This window comes from Ailuropoda melanoleuca, chromosome 2 (assembly GCF_002007445.2).
Source record: "Ailuropoda melanoleuca isolate Jingjing chromosome 2, ASM200744v2, whole genome shotgun sequence".
NCBI classification, from domain to species: Eukaryota; Metazoa; Chordata; class Mammalia; order Carnivora; family Ursidae; genus Ailuropoda; species Ailuropoda melanoleuca.
In genome coordinates this window covers 161759253-161785687 of record NC_048219.1, presented here as the reverse complement: position 1 = coordinate 161785687, position 26435 = coordinate 161759253, and the positions used below count along the sequence as shown (strand labels likewise).

Sequence of the window (26435 nt, the reverse complement as noted above, 5' to 3'; positions counted from 1 at the left end):
ATTGCGTCTTGTGAATCTGCTTTCAGGTACTCGTCGGTTGTTGATTCTTTTTCTCCTAGGACTATCTACTGCCCTCTTGTTTATCTGGTTTTGTGTCCTGAGAACTTGGCTAGGCAACCATCAGGTTAGAGGCTCTAAAAATATGGTTGGCTAGGAACCTACTGACTTGTGCCAGCCGGGCCAATTTTCTTGGTTATCTTTGGGAGTGGCTCTGGAACTTGGGCGGGGATTATCTTTTGTGCCTTCTCTGGGGACTTCTCTTGCATCCATGGGGTTGTTCAATACTGCTAGGAATTTTTACTGTTTGTCCTGGCTAAAACCTGGCAAGATATCTGAAAGGATTTAAAGTACCTCTATGGTCAGAAGACAGCTATATTCAGAGCCTGATCAACTTTTAAAAGTTCCTTTCTTCCCTCTGCTATGATGGCAGTAATTTTTGTCAAGAGCAGTTCACCGAAGTGCTGATACTTTGGGTCTGAGTGAAGCTGAGGGGAAAAAAAAAAAAAAGTCCTTCTCCCCTCAGCTAAATGAGACCATGTACCTAGAGAGAAAGAGAATCATTCTAAAGTCTCTATTGGAAGGATCTACTAAAATATTCCAAAGACACACAGCTCTAAATCTGGAACATAGGAATCTTTTGATTTCCATCTTAGTTGAAGATCTCCCTGATACAAAGAAGGAAATCAAAGATAATGTAGTTGGCTGGGTGGGTCAGTCTGTATATCATTAAAGGTTGTAACCCAATTCTTTGAGAAATTAAAAACTGTACTTGTAAATCAAGTGTACAATAATAGAAATTCAGCTCCAGAACAATTCAAAGGCCACCTATTCTTTTTACCAATCCCCAAAACTCTCCTAATTCATCTAAAGCTTGCAGATATTATAAAAGATCTGGATTTAGGAAATAAAATCCTCCTTGGTGCAACTTATGTTCTTTTTCTGTGACTTTTGAGATGTAAATAATTCTACTTGTTCTACTCCAGGAATGAAGACGATTCTTGGGAGGGGAGAAAAAAAAAAGGAAAGGATATTTTGAAAAGTAGGCCCATGGAAAAACCTTAAAAGTGTCCTTCACAAATAGGAGTTAAAAACTTTAGCCCAAACAGGTAACATTAAAACTTTATTCCATTTGCCAAAAACACAATTTGGATTCAACTGTTCTTTTATAAGCTAGTGAGTTTTGCATTATTGTACCTGTCTCAAAACTAAAGTTGTAAAATGAAACTTGTAAGATCTGTTTGTGCCTGCACATTTATGTCTCTGTATGCTTGTTAGAGACTTTTTTCCTCCTTTGAATGGTATTGCCAAAATGAATTTGTAAAGAGTTCTATTTAATTTGTTTAAAGACAAACAAGTATTTATACATATCAAGTTCACAAGATCTAGGATAATTGTCAACAAATAAAACAACAAACTTAAGCTACCGTTTACTTAAAACAGCCATGTCTTCAGAATTATCAGCATTAGCTGTAATACTTCTGTTACAGAATTTGTCAGCAAGAAAGGTAATTTAAGATCATGGTTAGCTGTTTAATGTCTCATGAAATTTTCATGAGTAATCTAAACATAATTGTTAAAGAGATGTAGGATTTCTAATTTTGGGTAAAATTATGTTTTTTATTAACTAGAAACCTTGAAATTACCCTAAAATAAATTAAATGATTGATACTCATTTAATATCTAGATCATTTTCCAAATAAAATACCAAAACGTTAATTACTAAACATACATTTATCCACTTTTGGCTTCCTTTTACAGAGAAACTAAAGATATTTGGGTTAGTAAACATGTCGTGCTACATTAGAAAGTTTACTATGAGGAAGAATATACTTCTAGAAAGTAAAAAATGTATTTATAAACTTGCTAACCCACAGAATGTTAGTGTAACATACTTTTCCACGATTATTTTAGTTTTCCCTAGGAATAAGGATTCTAAAGGTTAAGGATTCTAGTCAATATGTGTAATTGAAATTACTTCAAATAATAAGGGTGAAAGGAAACTGTGTATGAATAGTAAGGAAAGTAAAAAAACTGATTGATTGTTCCAGAATGGGAGAGGAAAAGACAGAGAACAAAGTCTGAATGGAAAAAAGAAAGAGTTGATTTGTGGAAAGGAGTCTTGAGAAAGGAAGTTTATGTGTGGTCAAGGTAGCTAAGTTAGAACGGATTTATTCAAGTTTTTAAAGAATAAGTTTGGTGCAAAATTAGAATTTGGTTTTCATTAAATGGACAGAGCTTTCTTGGACTATTAGTCTGTTCTTGATAAGAGGCTGTGAAAAGTTTTGTTGTTGTTAGTTTTTAATCTTTTGGGTAATCTCCCTGAAAAACAAAGATCTTACATCTTATCAAAATAACTTCCTGGGGCGCCTGGGTGGCACAGCGGTTAAGCTTCTGCCTTCGGCTCAGGGCGTGATCCCTGCGTTGTGGGATTGAGCCCCACATCGGGCTCCTCTGCTATGAGCCTGCTTCTTCCTCTCCCACTCCCCCTGCTTGTGTTCGCTCTCTCGCTGGCTGTCTCTATCTCTGTCAAATAAATAAATAAAATCTTAAAAAAAAAAAAAATCTTAAAAAAAAAAAAAAGTGACTCCTTCAACAGTCCTTCCCTAATTTGACTCTGATTGATTTGGGTCTTGGGGATCATGGCTCCAAAGGACACTCTAGACATTGGGAATTATCCTGCTGATAATAATCACAGCAGTCTCCCTAGTGTGCTGTATTCTCTCCAAACCTTGACATGCACATTCATGGTTGCTAACCACCAGGCAAACGATCTAAGACATGAGATATCTGCCTGATACTATGAGGAAGAATATACTGCTAGAAAGTAAGAAATGTATGTCCAATCCAATAAACTCTTAAAATGTTTAATATGCTTCAGTTTATCTTTGAACATGACTTAAATCATTTTACAGAGCTCCTTTCCTCCTCCACTGCCCTTGAATCAGTGCCGCTTGGTTTTTCGGAAGAGGTGGCAGCAGAGACGGGAGAAGAACGTAGTACTCGGAACGGCTGGTAGTGTTTGACATGCTAAGGTTATTTGTACCTTTTCTTTCTACACTAGCTCATTCCTTCAGATCCATGCCACAGTGCTGGCCTTTTTATTTATATTCTACCTTTACCTTAATCACAGCTTTGTCAAAACTAGGTAAGCCCTAACAGTGACCGCTTACTCTGTACTTAAGTTCAGGCACTGTGATAATTACATATATTTTCCAACTTAAAAAAAAAAAAAAGCCAAAACCCTGGAAAGTAGTTATGATGATTTCCATTTTATGACTGAGGAAATAGACTCTGAAATTACCTGCAGACAGTTCATTAACACCCTGTTAAGAGGCAGAGCCCAGAGGACTCTCGAGTGGCGCACCCTGAGCCCTCCCTGCTGCTAACCGCCCCCTGACCTCACACTCACTCCTCCCTTGGTCTCCTCACAAGTTCACAATCTTCAGTGATCCTTGTTAAAAGGATTTAAGTTTTATAAGTATTCTGACAACCATCTCTGATTAAAGGTGCCTTTAATTTCAGTGTACCTTTTTGTTTCCCTTTATAACATTTGAATGTGTAAATAGTGTTTTGTAACTTATAAATTTTCTAAATGGTCTCTGTAAATTGCAGTTGCTAAATACACCAAAGTTGACAAAATATAGACCTGTAGACTGGCCACTCCAAGCAGGTCTTGGAGTAATTTTAATTCCTCCCTCCCCTTTGTTCATGATATAACATTTAGTGCCTGTTTATTTTTCTATTACATTACCTTTTTGATTTAATTATTCTCTATTTTCAACTGAACTATGTTGCTTGGCCCTAATCTTTGAAAGCCCAAAGTAACTGTTCTAGTTTTCTTGGGTCTACATGCCTCCCATTTCTCTTCGTTCTTACCTACTCTCCATTACCACCAGACTCCCCTTCCTAGAATTGTGCTTACATGATACCACCCATTTCTTAAAAAGCCACAGAACTCCACTTCGAACTGAAAGTTCACCTCTAATACTCTACTCTGACAGTCAAGGTCAGCTACCCACTCTTTCTCGGACATTTCCCAAAGTCTCTGCTCTGATCAAGAGAAAGAAATCCTACTCATTTGCTCACATGGCCTGTTCATTTTGTAACTAAGCTTTGGTCATCCCCTTGCACTGGGTGTCCCAGCCCCATCAGCTCAGCCCGTCTCCATCGTGTACTTTCATTCCCCTTCTTCTATCACCAACCCTTACTTTGAGTTCCTTCAGAATTGTATGTAGCCTCTAGTTCCTCAACAAAGGTCCTCTGCTGTTTACCCTATTTGTCTCATGTGAAGAGTGGAGATCACAATTAAGTAAGGGTCATGTAGCACACGTCAGAACAGGGACCATGCATGCCTTTCAGGAGAAGGTAAATGAGTGATGGGTGCTAGTGAAGCAAGCGGAGGGGACAGAGGACTTGATGTCTACCCAATGGCCAGCCACTTCCTTCCTCTATGCCTTAGTGATCATTGTCCGATGGGAAAGCTCTCATCAAGACACTCCTCTGCTGGGCAGAGAACTGTGTATCAGAAGCTTTGTGTGCTCTAATTTATGAAGAGCACAGAAATGGCTTAATCACACTGGGCTTACTGATCACAGAGGGACTAGAAGGACCACAGAACAACTGCAGCCATGCCTGGAAATCCTGTAACTGGTTCTGCTCTTAAAAGGCACTCATCTAGAGAGACACTTCTTGTCCCTTGATTCCATACCTCAGTCATTTCCCGTTGTGCTGCTTTCTTGGCCGTTTCTCTCTCAGTTTGAAACTGCTTTCTTAGAGCTTCTATGCGTTCAGCATGCATTTCTGCTTCCATTTTGGATTCCTCAGCCATTCGTTCTCTGTTTTTGGGGGCGGGGGGAGAAAGTCAACCTTAGAAATCTTTAGGAGGTAAGGAAGGCCTGGAGGGGAACATGCAACTGTCCAAAAGCTGTGATTTACAAACAAAAAGATCAGGCACCAGGTGAACCTCACTGGTCTGAAGCCCATTAACAGAAGGGGAAAAGAAAAGGCATTTACCTATAGCATTAAAAGCCAAAAAGTCATTCAATATAAAGATATCCAACCCAAAGAGTGAAATACATACTCTTGTTTTGACCAATAAACAAGCAAGGAACATTTTCTGGCTCATTTCTTGAGCCAGTAATATTTCACTAGATCACAAAATTCGTACAGATCATAAATAGGAAAACATGCCTTCTCTGCTTTGGTTTATGCCTTTTGTGTATCATTATGTTCACTAGCTGAAAGGCATAAAGATCTATGTGCACACTGCATTTCCCCGGATTAAAAATTTTCATGGACTGTTATTTATATCCAAATCCTATTTACATAGATGCAGTTTACATAAAAAAACAAGGGGCTTGACCTGAACTTGATGGGTTTGACCTAACTAATTTTAGGCCCCAAATGAAAACAATGGTTTAAGATCTGCCTGGGTGGAGTCTTCCGCTCCTAATGGGATGGGTTATTCCCATCTAGGCTGCTGCTGCTCCTTTCCCAAATCATGCTTCTAAAGGACACATCAGCTTTTGATAGGAAAGCGTTGGCAGAAACATGCAATGTTCTTTAAGTCTTGGTTTAACCATCATGTGTAGAAGCAGCCTGACACTAGATGAGGGAAGAGCTGGAAAGGAGGTCCGAACGAGCAGACCCCAGCCAGCTACTGTCTACTGCTCAGGGATGCCTGGCTCCTTAAGAGGGCTCTGCTGAGAGTACCAGCTGCAAGGTGAAGACTGGCGCGAACCGGTTTGTGCCAAGGGCCGAACTTACTCTCCCAGAGGCTCTTCCCTAATTTCACTGTGACTATCCTGCCCTTACTTGAAGGTTTCCAAATTTTGTCGCTCAAGTTCATTGTTTTCCAATTTCTCTTGAACATGATCAAGCTTTGTTTGTAGATGATTATTTGTCTGGAGAGATTGTTCCAGGCTCAAAGCCAGCTTCCTGTTGTCTTCTCTAGCTACATCTAGAGCTTTCTGTAGAGGCTCCATCTGAAAGAGAGAAGGCTCTTTTTGATTCCAGTGCCACAGATGCAAGAAGTCTGTAACACTATATATTCACTCTCACACTTTACCATCAAGTGCCTTTGAAACAATAGATGGAACCAGACCCAAAGATTCCAGCTGCCTGGAATACGTATGTGAGAACTTACTCCGGACATTGCTTAGGAGACCCTCCAAAGGCAATGGGAGAATGCTGCTCCACTGATTACCAGCGAGCTTTGAAAAATTGAGCCAACTGAATTTATTTTTATTTTTAAATTTTAAACTAGTTAAATTCCCCTTTCTGATCCTATAAGCCCCTTTCTGATCCTATAAGTCTAGAGAGATAAGAACAGGCACTTGTTCCTTGTATGTCCTTCCAGAAAAAGCTTGTTTATATGAAATAGCCCTGGCTTTTAACATATGCGCATATATGCAGAGCTATATTCATGAGTGCATACACCCATGAACACACACATGTAAATGTGTCTCTTTATTCAGAGTGGGACCACTCCAGCGACTTCTGACTGAAGTTACAAGTTATTCTCCGAGACTTTAACTTCTGCACTTATTTATGCGTTAGTAAATAAAAAGGCATAACTGTGGTCCTGGTTGGCCAATAAATGATTCACTGGAAGGCTGCAGGACCACTTCCCATTCGTAACCAAAACTCCGACTTGGATGAAAAAAAAAATTTCCCTGATTATTTTGCTCCATTTTCCTAAGAGAGCAATATCCCAACAGCACCAAAAATAATAACATTATCATCTATAAAACACGTGGGCTTTACCTCACTGCTGTGCTGGGCATCTACAACCAGCATCCTGGCCTGCCACTGGTCCACCTCTGCCTCCAGCTTCTGCACCCTCTGTTGATTTAGAGCCCTAAAAATGGAAAGCACAGCAAGAGTGACTACAGGAAAGAACCATCTAGGAATGATACCACTGGGAGTTACAGGGCACTCTTCTTCCAAGAAGCTCGAATAGCCTATGTAGTAAAGTAGAGATGCTCAGAGTATCTGAGAGTTGGCAAGTGACAGTGAGTAGCTTCGGCTTCAGGTTAAGAAATTAAGGCTCCCAGAGATCAAAAATTTTTCCCAGCTATGATTCATTTTGGCTTGATACATTAAGCTGTCAATACTTGCTAATGACTAACTTATGAGCTGGTAATTTTATTCATATATGCATATCACTAGTACAAAAATATATCCCCTTTAGATGGAAGGGCCTGCTGTTGACATTTTGTTTCTAAATACAACTACCTAGAATTTTATTGTGAATGGCAAGCAATTTTTAATACCATCCCCTTAACTTTTTAAGTTCAGAGGTAACATACATTTACAATATGTAAAAAATAAAGATCAGTACAATGGAGACTATAAAACTGGCACCTGTTCCCCCATAACACAGAGGCGATATGCACTGCTAATACATACATCACAATATATTTTAGAGAACTTATTAAACTCAAACCATTTGTTTATTAACCCCAAGGGGAAACTTTTATGCAACTTGAAACATTCAAAGAAGGAGTTTACTTATAAAACATGACTAGAAGTAGTTCTCAGAATGATTCCTCTAAAGTAATCATTACTCTTTAAATAGGACACTAATATATAGATAATTCAAACTCAAGTAGGCACTTAGCTTTAATTATCTAGACTAGACAATTATTATTCTGTAGACCCAAGAACAGGTTTAAATGGTGTAGAAACAGGAAGGGTAAAGCAGTAATATAGCACACGAACTTCTAGAATACATACTCCTTTACATCACTACAAAATATGGGAATTTAGAATCTTTGAAATTCATGTTTAACAGATGACTGGATTAAGAAGATGTGGTCCATATATACAATGGAATATTAGCCATCAAAAAGAACGATTTCTGGGGCGCCTGGGTGGCACAGCGGTTAAGCGTCTGCCTTTGGCTCAGGGCGTGATCCCGGCGTTATGGGATCGAGCCTCACGTCAGGCTCCTCCACTATGAGCCTGCTTCTTCCTCTCCCACTCCCCCTGCTTGTGTTCCCTCTCTCGCTGGCTGTCTCTATCTCTGTCAAATAAATAAATAAAATCTTAAAAAAAAAAAAAGAACGATTTCTCAGCATTTGCTGCAACATGCACAGGACTGGAGGAGATAATGCTGAGCGAAATAAGTCAAGCAGAGAAAGACAATTATCATATGGTTTCACTCATTTATGGAACATAAGAAGTAGGAAGATCGGTAGGAGAAGAAAGGGAAGAAGAAAGGGGGGGTAAACAGAAGGGGGAATGAACCATGAGAGACTATGGACTCTGGGAAACAAACTGAGGACTTCAGAGGGGAGCGGGGTGGAGGAATGGGATAGACCGGTGATGGGTAGTAAGGAGGGCACGTATTGCGTGGAGCCTGGGTGTTATACGCAACTAATGAATCACGGAGCTTTACGTCAAAAACTAGGGATGTACTGTATGGTGACTAACATAATATAATAAAATATTATTAAAAAAAAAAAGTCATGTTTATTTCTAATTCCAGATTATTCTACCTAATTTTCTAGGTGTTTATTTTTTATAATATTGTATTTTATTGAACAGGTCTACATTTCACCATTTCAGAAATGTAAAGCTAAGAGAGGACTTTATGCATGTAGCATTGTAAAGGTGATGAACTGTCATACTCATACATTTAGGGAGTAGTAATACAGGGAGAGGGAAATATGTCAAACTTTGGGTTGGAATTGGAGGAAAAAACCTATTCTGGACTGAAGGGACGTCCATGGTTCCAAACAAAAATCTCTCCTTGACTAAAGACTATACAAGTACGAACGTCAGTTTACAGAGAACATTGCGTTGCACAAAACCCCACTGGGCAGGAGGAATGGCCAGTACACAAGGGTGCGGGCTGTCGGGGGAACCAGTGTGCAGCAGGCACGGCTGGGCTGGAGGCTGGGAAGCCCGGTGGAGCTGTGGCTCCGGGCCAGGACCTATAGGTAAGGGCAGGTGGGGAAGTCTAGAGGCAGAGGTTAGTGCATTCACCAAAAGACCCTGCTTTCCAGTCAAGTTCCTAGGATGCTTTTCTCAAACGGGGCTAGTTCTTTAGTTTAAAGTGACTTTGTTTCTGAACTGCATGCCGCTCCTTACTACAATGCAGCAGACAGCTACACGCACAAAGACAGAAAAATAATCTCCAGTACCTTTCTTTCTTGAGGCCTGCAATCTCTGAATCCCTACGCCCAAGCTCTATTTGTACTTTTTCCAGAGCACCTTGCATCTTACTGTGAGAAGCCAGCACATTCTCCAACATAATTGTAACTTTGCAGTTGTCTTCTTTAGCCTCTGCCAGTTGTCGCTGAAAGTTTCCCACCTAAGAAAATGAAACAAGACAAAGATATTTGATTCTGCTGTTGCTGAGTCCCACTACTTCTAGGCAAGAGTATGGAAACCAAGCATGAAAGAATGCTAAGAGGAATAACTGAAGCATATTTTATTTTGTTAAGATCTTAAGTTATTGTGACTTTGAGAGAAAGGAAAACTAGACCCCACATCCTGTGGAGAACTGCAGTGCTTCCCAACTATTGTCACATCACAGCATGTGTATTAACTGGAGACAATGGATTCAACAAGTTCCTGGTTCTAGATATGCGTGTCCCAGGCTGGTCTGCTTAGGTGATCTTATTATGTGGACAGAAGAGAACACATTGAAGGCCATCAGAATTAGTAACATGTTAATAACACATAAGCAGACAGGTGATTGTTACCAAGGTCAGGTGTGTTTCAACAGAAAAAAATTAGGACTTTTAAGACTGGAAGTTAAAAAAAATATTGGGAGTTAAATGATGTGTTTTTAAGGTAACACTTTATAGCTCTTCTAAAATTATCTTTAGGGAAAAATCCTCCTCTGATCAATCCTCATTCTTACTAAAGGTAACAAGAAATGAAGGAATAGGACTTGTCAAAGATTTTTTAAGCACCTCGTGTCAGTAACAAACTCTCAGAAAGGACTGATGACTTGCCTTCTTGTTCTCTCTGTCCTCCAAGGCCTCGAGATCCCCTTTCAACCTCTGGCTCTCTTTCAGGGCTGCATCACGACACTTCACTGCTTGTGAGAGCTCCTCTTCATTCTTTTCAAGAATGGATTTCACCTTAGTAGAAGACAAGAAATGATAAATAACTTTTCCAAACCACCATAAATCAGCAATTAGAATAAGACACAGCAATTTGGAAACCAAACTTAAAATGTTTAATTAAATATGCTTATCCACTATAATAAAAACCAGTTTTATTAGCTATTTTTCCCTTTAAAGAAAACCCAAAGGGGAAAAAAAAATCTGTATGAATAAACATGAGCAAACCTAATATATGCCAATCTCCAGGAAAGTACAGACTGTGATAAGGGAGGTATGATTATGAAGGTTAGATGTAAAATGGGGGAGAAATGGATTATCATGGAATTTGAAAATATAACAAATGCAGAATATAACAAAAGACGAATAAATACTAAGTAGTGTCAAGAAAATAGTGTTATAAAAGAATACATCCTAATTAGAAGTGTTAGTATTTTATATCCCTGAAATACTTTTAGTATCTACACAATCATTTCAAATGATCTCACTCTTAAATATTACTTTTTAAAAAAGCGTTGAAATAACTAGATTCACAGGATGTCACAAAAGTAATACAAAGAATACTTATGTATTCTTCACACTACTTTTATTTTTATTTTTTTAAAGATTTTATTTATTCATTTGACAGAGATAGAGATAGCCAGCGAGAGAGGGAACACAAGCCGGAGTGGGAGAGGAAGAAGCAGGCTTCCAGCAGAGCCCCTGATGTGGGGCTGAACCCAGAATGCCGGGTTCACGCCCTGAGCCGAAGGCAGACGCTTAACGACTGAGTCACCCAGGCGCCCCTTCACGCTACTTTTAATGGTGACATCTTACACTGCTGCAGTTCAACATCAAAACTGGGAAACTGACTTTGGTACATTACTGTTACCTAGATTAATTGGACTACAGAACTTACTCCGTTTTCACAATTTTTTAAAAAACCTGCATTCATCTGTGTGTGCACGCGCACACACACAGAGCTCTATGTAATCTGATCCCATGCACGTTATTCACATGAACACCATCACAGTCAAGTTACAGAACTGCCCTGTCCCCCCACAAAAGAATTCACATGTGCTACTTCTTTGTGTACACACACTGTCCCAAACCCATCCCCAGTCCTGGGGCAACCAATAATTGGTTCTAGACCTCTGTAGTTTTGTCATTTCAAGAATGTTGAACATTTTAATGTACTTAACTTTTGTATAGATAATACAGTCACATTATCTTTTTATTTTTTATTTTTATTTTTTAAAGATTTTATTTATTTATTTGACAGAGAGACAGCCAGTGAGAGGGGGAACACAAGCAGGGGGAGTGGGAGAGGAAGAAGCAGGCTTATAGCGGAGGAGCCTGATGTGGGTCTTGATCCCAGAACGCTGGGATCACACCCTGAGCCAAAGGCAGATACTTAATGACTGAGCCACCCAGGCCCCCCACATTATCCCTTTTTAAACAGCATGACTGAGGTATAAATGACATATAGTACACTGTGTATATTTCACGTATACAGTTTGGACATGTGTATAAACTCCTGAAACCATAATCAAGATAATAAGCATTTCTATCATCTCGAAAAAGTTCTCTCATGGCTCTTTGTAATCTCCCCCTTCTGTCTCTCCTTGTTCCCCCACCTCCACACAAGGCAACTCATCTGTTATCTGCCACAATAAATTAGCTTTTATTTTCTAAAATTTTATACAAATGGAATGACATTGTATGTACTCTTTTTTGAATGCCTTTCACTCAGCATAATTACTTTGAGATGCATTCCATCTTTTTCAGGTATCCATAGTTCAATCCCTTCTGTTGCTGAACAGTATTCTATCGTAGGAGATATCACAAATTACTCATCCATCACCTTCCGGACACTTGAGTTTCTTCCAGCTTTAAGCTATTATGAATAAAGCTGCTGTGAACAGCTGTGTACAAGGCTTTGTGTATATTTATGCTTTCATTTATCTTTCATAGATACTTAGGAGACGAATGGCTGGGTTATACAGTAGTGTTTCATTTTTAAAGAAAGTGCCAAACTATTTTTCAATGTGGTTGTACCATCTGGCAGTCCCTTCAGCAGTGTAGGAGAGTTCCAGTTGCTCTGCATGCTAACATTTGATGTGATCAGTTTTTCAGTTTTATACATTCTAATAGGTATGCAGCTCTCACTGTGGCCTTAATTTGCATTTCCCTAATGCCTGATGTTTAACACCTTTTCAAGTACTTAGTTATCATCCATATATCTTTTTTTTAATTGAATTGTTTTCTTCCTAGTAAGTTTTGATAGTTTAATACATTCTGGAGACGAGGCCTTTATAAGGTATGTGTTTTGCAACTATTTTCTCCCAGTCTGCAGCTTATATCTCATTCTATTAATATCTCTGAAGAGCATAAGCTGTCATATCTTTTTCCCCCCTTTATGGATCATGCCTTTGATGTCAAATCTAAGATATCTCTGAATAATCCAAGATCACGAAGATTTCCTCCTATGTTTTCTTCTATAAGTTTTACAGTTTTAGGTTTTACATTTAAGACTGATACATTTTGAGTTAATTTTTTAAAAATTTTATTATTTATTTGAGAGAGAGAGCCCACAAGGAGCAGCAGAGGGAAAGGGGCAAACAGGGGCTCAATCTCATGACCCTGAGATCATGACCTGAGCTGAAATCAAGAGTCAGATGCTTAACTGAATGAGCCACCTAGGTGCCCTGGAGTTAATCTTTACATATGGTGTAAGGTATGAATCAAAAGCTTTTTGTTTTTGCGTATGGATATCCAACTGCTCCAGCACCATTTGTTGAAAAGACCATTCTTTCTCTACCTTCACTTTTGTTGAAAATGAAATGTTCATAAAATTACTTTGAATCGGTGGCACATTCACATTATTAAGATACAAAAGAGTAAAGTGAAAAATTTCCCAGCCATCCAGTTCTCTTCCTCAAAACTAATGTTGCCAATTTATGAGTCATTGTACAGCTATACTATGCATTACAACTGCTTACATATATATACATACACTCACATATGTATATATTTTTTATCCTCCTTCCGCTTTTACTATACAAATAGTAAAATACTATGTATACTCTTCTGAACCTTGACTGTTTTAATCTAATACATATATACTATATACATATACAGTATATACATACATATGTTCAGGCAGCATTCCAAACCACGAATACACCATGATTTATTTAGCTAGTCTCTTACTTATGAAATTTTGGTTGCTTCCAGTCTTTTGATATTAACAAACTTTAATAAGTAATCTTGTAAACATGTCATATGTATAAGCTGGTATATCTGTAGGAGAAAGTCCTAGAAGTATAACTGTGGGGTGAAATGATAGATACTAAATTGTCCTCCACAAGAAGTTGTAACATTTTACATTTCCAACAGCAACAAAAAAACAGTATCTTCTCCCCACATCTTCTTCAACATTATTATACTTCTTTAAAAATTTTTACCTGTACCATCTGAAATACTTTGATAGAAGAATATTACAAAGGATGCCAATTCACAGACTCTGAAAACCTACTGGATTTTGTTCTAGAAATAGACTCAAGGAAGAATAAATTTTTTAAATTTTACCAGTGTTTTTAAAATACATATGGAAAGGTCACTAGCAGAAATGTTTGCAGAAAAGATCTAAATAGTAATCAGCTCTAGAAGACAAGCTATACAGTACTTTCTATTTTTAAGTATCAAGCAAAGATGGATACTCTAAAAAGTTTTCTTTGGAAAATATTTTCCAATGTTCAAGTTCTTGGGGCTTTTATTAATGTATTTCTATCTTAAAAGCAGGCTTTATCTAAACATTTTACCATGAATATTAAGATTAGATAGATGTTTTGAATTTTTTAAAAATCAAAATCAGATTAAAAAATCTCACTGGTTATTGTCTAAAAATTAGTTACGTGCTAGCCAAAATGATGGTTTCAATCTACATTGTCAGTTTTTCTTATTTGTGAAGACCCTAACTTCCTTGTTGTTACTCATACCTCCAAACGTTATCTTTCTGGATTGTTACTACTTTTCTTCGTTGTTGTATAAATCTGAAATTTCCTTATGATTTAATTTGTGGTCTTCACTTACCGAATCCCGTTTTAGAAAATTTGGTGACTCATTTATTAATGGTCTTGAAGCAAGAATGTCTATTTTACCTTCCAGTCTTCCCTCCATGGTTTTAATAGCATTCAAAAGAGTCTTTAGAGAAATTCTAGAGTCTCCAATCTCCTGAGAAGCTCTCATAGAAGTCAGAGTAGGTGCAAAGGTCACACGGCGTGCAGAACTGGGAATAACACTGGGCAAACCAACTGACGAAGTTCTTTCCCTTACGTTGTTTACATGGGGCCTATAGCTTTCAAGCAATTTTGAAGACACAGGCCTCTCCGGAGATTTCCTTCTTCTTGGAGGCATCACCAATTAAAAACAGTAAAATAACAAACCTAGAGTTATTTTTCAATGAATATTTCTTTTATGAGGAACAACACTATATTCTAAATGAAGCTCTGATGGAAAATATACTTGAAAATGTGTTCCTTTGCTTTCAGAATGAAGAAATCACACTGTAAAGTTGTCCTAGTGAAGAAACAAACCTTCCTTAAATCAAATTCTCTGTAGGAGAGTGTATCTAATGAGGCCTCCTTTTCCAGTTTAGTCAGATGGTTAGAACCCTAACAGTATTCTATTTGAAGACACATTCTAGCTCCTTGGTTACCAGTGGTATACAAAAATATTAGATACAGAAGTTAGACATACCTATACAGAGTATTTAAGATTTTTTAAAAAAAAATTCATACATGGTAAATCTGTAAATCATTGAAATGAATCACTTTCTCTTGGTAACACATTCCTGGATTATTTTTCTTCACTAAATGTTTTATTATCTTATTTGTCTAACTTTCTCCATTCATTTGTTAAAATGTTATGTGACCTACAAAATTTGGTTTTCAGCCTCAGTAGCCACCATGGTGACAAGTAAGCTTTTATACCTCTTTCAAGTGAGCTGTCTGTGGCAGGTGTATCTTGTTGGCACTGAGTTCTGAGTTTGCCAATAATTATAAAACCCCTTCCTCTATGATAGTGTTTCTCGATGTTTTCATTAAAACGATGCTCCTGTGAATGCTCACTCATAACACTATTTTGCTTCTGAAAGACATAACTTTTAATTCTGTAATAAAGTTTATGAGTACATTCTTAGGCTTCTAATTAGAGCATAAATAAGTTGAATGTCCCAATCCTGCTTCAGGCATCTCTTTTTCTCTACAGTTCAGCAAAACCTTGTACATTGGGGTTGTTCAAAAAATGTGAATTGAGTCAAGCAAGAGAATATTCATCTTTCTGGGACTGTATGGTAAGGGGGAGAAAGGCATCAATTTCTTAAAACCTAATTAAAACAATATAACAGCAATCTGTTTTGTAGCTATTAACCTGAGCGTATTTGCTCTCTAGGGCCTTGTTCAACTTGCGTAGATGGTCATTCTGCGAACTGATTTCAGTAAAAGAATGTAGTTGTTCTTCTAGCTGTTTAACTTTTATCTAGGGTAAAACAGAATAATAAGGCTTATTAATTTTATGTGTATATACGTATTACATGTTTACATATACATATATGTATAATACATATACACATACTCTAAAAGGATATATATTATATATATACATACATATATACACACTCATGCTGTAAAAGGAAAAAAAAGTCATGAGTTTGGAAAAATCACAGGAATCTTTAAAAGTTATAAAAGCAATCCTGAATTCTTCTAATCATGCAAGGAATGCTATTTCAACTAACATAGCTATTTCAATAGCTTCAAGTAGGCTATAGCCATTTACATGTACTGAGATAACTCATTTGGTTTCTATTGCTTATGGAAACCCCAAATTAACATGACTCATGAATGTAACAGTGAGACTTTGTGGGTAATAATTTCAATTGAAAAAGAACTGTGATATCTAATATTCAAAAAACATTTTGAATATGGGTAATTAGAATTGTCAATATGCAAGATGACACAGAGTCTTGTTTTATCGACAGAATTATAAAAGTTGAATAAATGAAGTTCTTATATGATCAATTATGTTTTAACACTAAAGGAGAAAGATGACATATCTTTCTCTTTAAAGAAAATGATAATTTGGGGGGATGAAATCATTAATATTTACTCACTAATCTCCAAATTGTTTTTCTGTATTCTCTTCCTATCATACCCTTTCATACAAATCAACAATTAACATTACTGAGCCTATCCCTGAATCAAAAAATTTCATCCAAAACTCTTTTATTTAAATCAATTTTTTCCTCTCTCTGTGTCTTGTTTCCTACCTGCAGAGGGTAAATGCTTCTTGGCTATAGTTATTGGACACTTTCAGGAACTGTTAAAATGTGATTGCTAATATTGGGTTTTTTTCAAAGACTGCATAAAAACACATTTTGTCTCAGGAAATCTCTCTTGTTCCATTAGGCAGGATCCTTCTTTTATCTTTGCCTGTTTCTGTTGCTCTTTTCCACAGGGTACCTTATACAATATGTGCTGTGGCTCCCTAAAGCCATCAGTAAAAATTAATCATGGTTTTCACTTAAGGTTTCAGAATTAAAATACCACCTCTAAAGGGAGGTATTGATACAACCATTTTTCACATTTTATATATAAGCAAACTTCTGTTAGCCTATAGAATCTAATGGAAAATGGGCTGATTAATTCTGAAAACTTGTAGATTTGCTCCTCTTCAAGCAAAACAGAATATATCCTTCTTCCACAATATTTCTCAGATAATTTGCCCTTACTCAACCTCTAGGTACACAGTAAAATGCCCTGAAACTTTTCAGATGGCATATTCTCATCTATAAGTACTTTAATTTTTGTATTGTCTTATTTGGCATGATTTCAAATTCAAGACATGCATATGGGAAAGAACATAGAAGCAAATACATTGTGCTGCTCTGCAGAGATCTGGTTTTTCTGTGTCATTAAAATCCAAGCAGCTTCCATTACTAACTTATCAGCCAGTCTCAGGAACAGAGTCCTGAGTTTATCATTCTTAATCCTTTTTAATAATTTTACTATAAATATATCCCTTAATAGTATATAGTATTATTTTATGAGATTGATCCATGTTAACACATGTAACTCTATACTTTTATAGAGACTGCTTTCAAAACTGGTATAACTACTTTCAGGAGAAATTTAATAAACTTAATAAAATTCAAGATCTGTAATCCCACAATCCAGGAATTCTCCTGAGAATTATACTTAGCCTAGAGAATTTTTTCACATATGAGTACAAGGAGACATGTACAATAATTCATCACACTGGTGGTATATGAAACTGGAAACTGCCTAAATAGCCATCAATAGAAGAAAGGATATATCTATTTTGGCATATTTATAAAATGCAATAGTACATTACATTGACAATAAAATTCAGACCATGTTTGAATCTGGGGCAGCAGTTTCTGACACAGTCTACATTAGTACCTAAAACCCAGTATTTATACCAATCATTAAGTCAATTTTTTAAAAGATTTTATTTATTTATTTGACAGAGAGAGAGAGAGATAGCCAGTGAGAGAGGGAATACAAGCAGGGGGAGTGGGAGAGAAAGAAGCAGGCTCCCAGCAGAGGAGCCTGATGTGGGGCTCGATCCCATAACGCCGGGATCACACTCTGAGCCGAACGCAGACGCTTAACGACTGTGCCACCCAGGTGCCCCTCATTAGTCAATTTTAAAATATAATCTTTTATCAAATGATTCATAGGAAATATTTTAATCAATTATTCAATTTAGAGAGAACACAGATTATTTTGATCATGTTTAGTATGCAGCTCTTCCTGTAAATTATCTTGCAAGAGTATTATGGTGTAAGAGCGCTTTCCCTTGGCTGATGAAGTCAGTCCCTTTGTAATGTGCCAACCCAAGGTATGACACAGAAACACCAATGTGTCAATAGTTTTAAATGTTTCAGCTTTCAAAGACTATCAAAAACCTTAAGCCCTTGTTGTAGGAATATGAGCAGAAAAAAGTTTTATTTTCCTTAAGATTCTGAGGATAACCTCTGAAGTATGTAATTGAGGTCTAAAAAGTTAAATAGTAATTTCTACACATAGCTTGTATTGTTCACTAGCTTTCCTAGTGAAGAGATGAGATGAGATAAGATGTATGCTTTCCCCTTCTCATTTTATAGGTGAAAAGATGAAACTCAAACAAAAACAATCAGAAAACAATTAACAAAATACCAAAAAGTACCTATCAAGAATTACTTTAAATGTAAATGGACTAAGTGTTCCAATCAAACAACACAGGATGCAACAAAAGCACTTTTAAGAGGGAAGTGTACAGCAAGGCAAAAGAAAAATCTCATATAAACAACCTAACCTTACACCTAGAGGATCTAGAAAAAGAAAAAGCCCAAAGCTAGCAGAAGGAATAATACAGATCAGAGCAGAAATAAACAAAATAGAGACTGAAAGAATAATAGAAAAGATCAATGACACCAAGAGCTGGTTCTTTGAAAAGATAAAACTGATAGACCTTTAGCCAAACACATCAAGAAAAAGAGGACTCAAATAAATAAAATCAGAAGTGAAAGAGGTGAAATAACCACCATATCACAAAAATATGAAGGATTGTAAGAGAATATTATGAAAAGTTATATGCCAACAAACGGACAACGTAGAAAACATGGATAAATTCCTAGAAACACAATCTCTCCAAACCGTATCAGGGATAGATACGGTTGAACAGACTGATTACTAGTAATGAAATTGAATTAGTAATAAAAAAACTACCAAAAAACAAAAGTCAAGGATCAGATGACTTCACAGGTGACTCCTACCAAACAGTTAAAGGAACAGGTTCTGGGATGCCTGGGTGGCTCCATCAGTTAAGCATCTGCCTTTGGCTCAGATCATGATCCTGGAGTCCTGCGATGGAGCCCTACATCGGGCTCCCTGCTCAGCAGGGAGCCTGGTTCTCCCTCTGCCCCCGGCTCTTGCTCTCTCTTTATCTCAAATAAATAAATAAATAAAATCTTTTTAAAAAAACTAACAGGTACTGCTGATACTACCGTGGTTTACTGCCTATATTAAAATTTTTTTAATTACAGTTGACATACAATATTATATAATTTTCCCTGTCACTTATTTCATAACTGATGTTTGTACCTCTTAATCCCCTTCAACTATTTCACCTCCCCCAACCCCTGACAACCACCAGTTAATTCTCTGTATTTATGAATCTGTTTCTGGTTTTTTGTTCATTTGTTTTATCTTTTGGAAGTTTTTCTTCCTCTTCTACATTTTGGAATATTTGGAAAGAATAGCCATAAAAAAGAATGAAATCTTGCCATTTGCAATGACATAGATGGACTTAAAGGGTATTATGCTAAGTGAAATAAGTCAGAGGAAAACAAATAGCATATAATTTCACTTCTACATGAAATCTAAAAGGCAAAACAAATGAACAAAAAACCAGAAACAAATTCATAAATACATGGTTGTCAGAGGGGGGGAAAGGGTGAGTGAATTAAGTGAAGGGGATTAAGAGGTACAAACTTCCAGTTATGAAATAAATAAGTGACAGGGATGAAAAGTACAGCATTGGGAATATTGTCAAAAATGGTATAATAACTTTGTAGGGTGACAGATGGTAACTACACTTATGGTAAGCATTTTGTAATGTATATAATTACTGATTCACTATGTTGTACATCTATGTATGTCAACTATGCTTCAATTAAAAATTTAAAAAATGTAGGCAGTAAACCACAGTAGTATTAGCAGAACCTTTTACTTTGTCTCCAGTAGACAACACATATATTTTTGCATCATATAACAGTTACTGCAAATATCCTGAAAAGCTGTTTGTGCTCATCGCTAGTTCGAAATTACAGAGTTTATAAGAACACCATTAGAACTTGTTATTGAATGCACTAAAAAAAAAAATATTAAAGTATCACAATTATTTTTGAACATTTTGATGAATAGATTTTAAAAGAACTGATTTTTTTTTTTTTTTTTAGAGTGCACAAGCGGGGTGTGGGGTAGAGAGGCAGAGGGAGAGGGAAGAGAGAATTTTTTTTTTAAAGATTTTATTTATTTATTTGACAGACAGCAAGAGCCCAAACAGGGGAATTGGCAGAGGGAAGGGGAGAAGTTGGCTTCCTGCTGAGCCAGGAGCCTGACCTGGGGCTTGATCCCAGGACCCTGGGATCATGACCTGAGCTGATGCTTAACCAACTGAGCCACTCAGGTGCCCCTGGAAAGAGAGAATCTTAAGCAAGCTCCATGCCAAGCATGTAGCCCAACATGGGGCTCCATTCACCACCCTAAGGGTCATGACCTAAGCCAAAATCAAGAGTCCAAAGCTTAACCAACTGGGCCACCCACATGCCCCAGGAATTGAATTTGTTTTAAAAAGATGAAATTCAAGAAAATTAAGACTTGCCCAAGGTTATACAAATATAAATGATTATATCTAAACGTATCACTGACTCCAGAAAATATTAATTAAGAGCACACAAATAGTGGCCAAATAGCCTTATTTTTTAGTGGACTACATATTGTTTCCACAAACATGGTTTACCAACTGCGTTTCACGTATGTGGGCTGATTTTGTGTGCTAACCCTATAACAAGCTCCTGGAACAGATGAGATGAGATTAACACTGACATGTTTTACATGTCTGTAGTGAGATTTCTTAATCAAATCAGCTCTATGGTTTCCAAGCCTAACTGGACTTCATTTCATACCATTTAATCCAGTGGTCCTCAAGTTATGATCGCATATTGGAATCACTCGGGAGCTTAAAAAGCACTGAAGCCTAGGACCTATTCCCCGAGATTCTGATCTAATTGCTCTGGGGGGCAAGCCTTGTCATGTGGATTTTTCCCCTTGTATTTTATAGATAAACAGAAAAATTGAGAGAATTTTACTGTGAATGTGAATATCCTCACCCTCCAAACTTTACCATTAATTTTTTTATGCTTGCTTATCACATACCAATTCATCTATCGGTTTCCTCTATTGATCCACTAAACTATTTTTCCTTTGTTTTTCTGATTCATTTCAAAGTAAATGGAAGACATCATACACTTCCCAGCATAAGGTCTTTAAAAAATTCCTCAAATTGGAATGTGTAGCTAAGGCTATGAACCACTTATTCAGACTTCAGCATTTCCACCGGAGTTGGTTATCAGGGGCAAGATTCCTGCTCTTTAAGTGCTATAGGGATAGAGCCCACAGGAAGCAAGATAGTATCATCCCATTCACTCAAGTCTATTGCCTTTGAGTCCCAATTTCCAGGGTTATTTCTTTTTAAGAATATTTTAAAATTTCAGCAAAAAAGAGAACAGGGCTCTCCACGTTCTCAGTGAATGACCATGCATAAAACAATTACCATACAACTTCACATAGTCACAGAATGGGCTTTGGTTTCATCATTTTAACTTTCAGTATTACATTATAGATATGTGAATAGAAGTCACCCAGATTTTATTTGATAAGGGAACAAACTTAGGTGGGTTCAAAAACTTTGGTTCAAAGTTACAGAATTTCTCAAAACCCAGCAATATTTAGCTTGACAACTGTGATTAAAAAATTAGACAACACAAATCAGAAAATAAAATCTCATACCTGGAGTTTGCCCTTTTCATAGGCCAGTTTATTTTTACTCTCAGTAATTTTTCCCAAGGCCTTTTCCACTTGCTGCTGGGCAAGCTGACAAAGCAAACACAGGTATCAGTACCGAGGCACAGAATGAATAACCGCTTTCTGAACAAGTGTTTATACCCTATCATTTCTACACTGATGAAACCAGGATTCATATTTATTTGCCTCTGCTGCCTCTTAGTTTTTCCCTGGAGCGACTAGTCCTTCTATACAACCTACCTCCAAATTATGCACATTCAATATAAAAATTTATATACAGTATGAATCATCAGTGGGTTAACGATTAAGGCCATCTGAGTATTTGTCCTATACAACCAGTATTTATTTCATACATAATTATACATATTCATACATTGTTTCTCAAAGTTCCTTTTCTTTCTTTCTGTCGAGAGAGAGAGCGCTAGAGAGTACAAGGGGGGAGTAGGCACAGGGAGAGGGAGAGAGAGAATCTTAAGTAGGCTCTGTGCTGAGCCCAACATGGGGCTTGATCTCAAGATCCTGAGATCATGACCTGAGCCGAAATCAAGAGTCAGACGCTTAACTGACTGAGCCATTCAGGCGCCCAGTTAAAGTTTCACTTTTAATCACTATGTGTGGTTCCCACTAAGGCAAAGGAAAATATTTTTTAAAATCATTCAGATGAATCAAGTATTGGTTTCAAAATAACCTAAAAGAAATATAGGCTGTTATCAATAAATAGGAGGCTAATAACAATACATTATCATAAAATTAATCATCAACTAATTTTCTGTCAGTGGAAATCCCCCTTTCCCACAATACTTTTCTAATTTGGAAACTGAGGTAAAAACATTCCATGAACATAACATTTGGGATTATGTTTTGACCAAGCCTTCAGCAAAAATAAATGAGAAGGGTGGCCAATGATGTTATAAAAACAAAGCTATACGATAACCGTAAAAGCTTAGTTATTTAAAATTCAATTCTAAATTCTATAAATCGAGGTGCCCAATGTAAAGTACAGATCCAGTGTATAAAACACCAAGAGCTAGATTTAACCTAAAATATGCTAGCTGTAGCAGAGACAACTGCTTGCCTTTTCAGAATATGAAAATGGTTTTTTTTGCAGTAACGTAGATGATCTGGCTCTCTTATAAAAAGTTGTCCAGGAATTTTTTTTAAATAATGACACTTTTTACCTCAATGAAATTCCCTCTTTTAAACAAAGGCATAAAGAAATTCTATTTATTTTTTAAATATACTTTAAAAATAATTTCTTCTTTTTTGGTCACCTAGAAGAATGCTAATGCAGTGTAAGTGTAAACTGTCTAAGCAAAATCAAAATGTGATTAATATTTGACACAAGGTCACTTTTTTAAATTCACAACAAACAAAAAAGAAATTGTTCTAGTTGCTAAAGGAAAGCAGATATTAAGGCAGTAATTTAAATTATTGTTTCCAGATTATTTAAATAGTCCCTGTATTTAGGAGAATCAATGGAAGACCAGAAATTAGACAGCACTTGAATGAGTGAATATCTCAGATTCTGAGATGTGGAAGGCCAAACAGAGATTAACCTTTCCTTAAGTAATCTTGTCAATATACTGTAAAGATTATTAATATGCAAAGCAAAATAGAAATTGGAGAATCATTTGAGAATTAGCATACAAAGAAAAATGCTAATGGCTGGAATATGCATTTTAACTGAATCAAAGATATCACTCCTTGGAAAAAGCAAGAAGCAAACAGAATTATCTTAAGATATGAAAGATAGGTTAACAAAGATTAAACTGTATGCCACAGAATGATTTCTAAAATCATTCTTATTTTTTTAATACAAAAAATTTATTTTCTTTTTTAGAGAGAGAGCACGTGAGCACAAGCAGGCGGAGCAGAAGGCAGAGGGAGAGGGAGAGGGAGAAGCAGGCTCCTTGATGACAGGCAGCCCAACGCGGGGCTCCATCCCAGGACCCCAGGATCATGACCTGAGCCGAAGGCAGCCGCTTAACTAACAGAGCCCCCCAGGCATCCCTAAAATCATTTTTAAACTTTAGGTGAACTGACCCCACTCAGTGGGGACTCTGCTTTTCCCTCTCCCCCTGCTCATGCTTGTTCTCTCTCTCTCAAATAAATGAATAAAATCTTAAAAAAAAAATTTAGGTAAGCTGTGAAAGTTAGCAGAAGCTGTTAGAATACATAAAACCAACAGATACTAACATTTGGTAAAGCTATTTTATAAGCAGATTGTAAGCAGGGAATTTTTTAAGATTTTATTTTTAAGTAATCTCTACACCCAACATGGGGCTCAAACTCACAACCCCAAGATCAAAAATTGCATGCTCTGACTGAGCCAGCCAGGCACTCCTATAAGCAAGGATTTATTCAAAATATTTTAACAACTAGGGGCACCTGGGTGGCTCAGTTGGTTAAGCATCTGCCTTCGGCCCAGGGTCATGATCCTGGGGTCCTGGGATCTAGCTCCACATTGGGCTTCTCCCACTCCTCCCCTCTCAGTGTTCTCACTCACTATCTCTGTCTATCTCTCTCTAATAAATAAAATCTTAAAAAAAAAAATTTAACAACTAGTTTGCATGGGCCACAGCAAATGGAACCAACTTTGACACCCGCCCAAGTGTACACTGAATGTCATCCTAGTTTTAAGAAATACACATTTATTAAGATTTTATTTGTGAGAAAGAAAGAGTGAGAAGAAATACAGTTAATTCATTGTTTAATTTCAAATCATTAAAGTCCTAGTTGTGTAGGGAACCATATTTCTGTCTAGTGCTATCATTTGAAATCCAAAAGAGAAGTAAGGAGGATAGTTATTTAACTGGAACTCAAGAATACTAAGCTTCCCCCATTTGCATCATTACTCACTATGGTTCCCTGAATGACTGTCTGTGGCAAGAGACTTAAATTATTTCACATCATCATTATCATGAAAAAATAAAAATAAACCCAAAATCAGTGTGAAAAAGAAAAAAAGAGAATACTGTTTAAACATGGATAAAGTATGCTAGGCCCTGTGATGGGCACTTTACACACAGTATGACATTTAATCCTCATATCCTGGCAAGACAGAGATGACCCTCCTTATGTTCCACTGAATCAATCTTTCTTAAATACCTGTTATGCATTAGGTGCTATATTAGGTAAGGGACTATAAAGATAAGTAACTACAGTTCTTGCATTAGAAGAGAGTGAAGGCAGATACAAAATTAATTCTAATCAATTTCTAATCAATGAAGTTATTATTTTGATATGTATATGCACAGCATGCTGTGGGAACCCCATGGTTGGGGGGATCCTCTTAGTCCTGCATAAGTCACATACTAAATGGAACCAAGGCTTAAAACCTGGTCTGAGTTCAAATCTGTGGTGTGGCACATACAACACACAGTCATAAGCATTATCTTCAAAAACCAATAAGAGGTTATACTAGGAGGTAGCTCTTATAGGTAATTTCAAGTGGTAATTCCCAAAGAACAAAAATACACTGCCAACATTGAATGATGATAGGTTTAATGATATTGCTGAGATTAAAAAAAAAAAAAAACCCAAATCCTGACACCTCAGCCTCATTTCTCAAGACTCATACAGCCAACTGGAGGGCTTCCAGGCAGGCGTGGTCAGAGAAAATTCTATGTGGAAACACAGAACTGCAAGATGGAATTGAGGTGTGGTTTATCACTGGGAGACCTTAAGAGATGCTATGAGCAGGAAGAATCAACACTGACTGATCAAATCATTGGCAGAATCTGTCAAAATCACTACCTGGATGAGGCCACAAGCCTACTCACTGGCAGTGGGGCATGCAAGAATCAAGACTGAGATGTGGTTCTTCCAGAGGGACCAGAAGCAGGCGGGTTGATAAGCCCAGCTGATACATGGCCAACAAGCAAGTAGAGGACATGGATAAATCTTTAATCTTGGGGGAGGGAGTGTTGGTCTGCAATAGTACCAGGAATTAGAGCTAATGCACCTTGTTGCTGTAACAGCAACTTTAAGGCCTTTTTTCTGGGATAGTTCAGATACTCAAAGTTCCATAAATGGTAGTTATCTGCTACTTGCTTTACATTTATTAACATACTTAATCCTCAAACAACTTGCTAATAATGGTATTATTTTCCCCACTTTGACAGATTAAGAAACTGAGGCTCAGAGAGGTCACAGCCAAAATTGAAACATAGGCAGTCTGGCTTTAGAGCTATGAAAATGTAATGGATTTAGAGTTACTAAGTTTTCATAGTTGAAGTAATGAGCAGCTTATAACAAAGGTTGAAAGAATTTAACTCACATTAAGACAGACTCACAAAGATAGCATGGTACTGGCACAAAAACAGACGCACAGACCAACGGAACAGAATAGAGAACCCAGAAATGGACCCTCGGCTCTTTGGGCAACTAATCTTTGACAAAGCAGGAAAAAACATCCGGTGGAAAAAAGACAGTCTCTTCAATAAATGGTGCTGGGAACATTGGACAGCTACATGCAAAAGAATGAAACTTGACCACTCTCTCACACCATACACAAAAATAAACTCCAAATGGATGAAAGACCTCAATGTGAGACAGGAATCCATNCATCAAAATCCTAGAGAAGAACATAGGCAGCAACCTCTATGACATCAGCCAAAGCAACCTTTTTCATGACACATCTCCAAAGGCAAGAGAAATGAAAGATAAAATGTACTTGTGGGAATTCATCAAGTTAAAAAGCTTCTGCACAGCCAAGGAAACAGTC

The 26435-nt window shown here is 37.1% G+C and overlaps 1 protein-coding gene and 1 non-coding gene across 7 annotated transcripts in view; one reads left to right on the top strand and one right to left on the bottom strand.

Moving 5' to 3' along the window:
• Positions 1-26435, bottom strand: part of CCDC150 (coiled-coil domain containing 150) — a 75085-nt gene that overhangs the window by 6130 nt on the left and 42520 nt on the right. For 5 of the 6 annotated variants that reach the window (XM_011225957.3, XM_034654886.1, XM_019800494.2 and 2 more), the window contains 7 exons: positions 21695-21778; positions 15492-15599; positions 9969-10097; positions 9150-9319; positions 6766-6859; positions 5815-5984; positions 4709-4835 (listed from right to left, as the gene is read on the bottom strand). In XM_011225957.3, the coding sequence (XP_011224259.1) occupies positions 4709-4835; positions 5815-5984; positions 6766-6859; positions 9150-9319; positions 9969-10097; positions 15492-15599; positions 21695-21778 (882 nt within the window). Of the gene's footprint in view, positions 1-4708; positions 4836-5814; positions 5985-6765; positions 6860-9149; positions 9320-9968; positions 10098-14153; positions 14456-15491; positions 15600-21694; positions 21779-26435 lie in introns of those variants that run through there. The other variant, XM_034654890.1, reaches the window with a different exon arrangement.
• LOC117801299 lies at positions 416-483 on the top strand. The gene has a single exon (XR_004623814.1). It is a non-coding gene; the product is annotated as a small nucleolar RNA SNORD56 (small nucleolar RNA).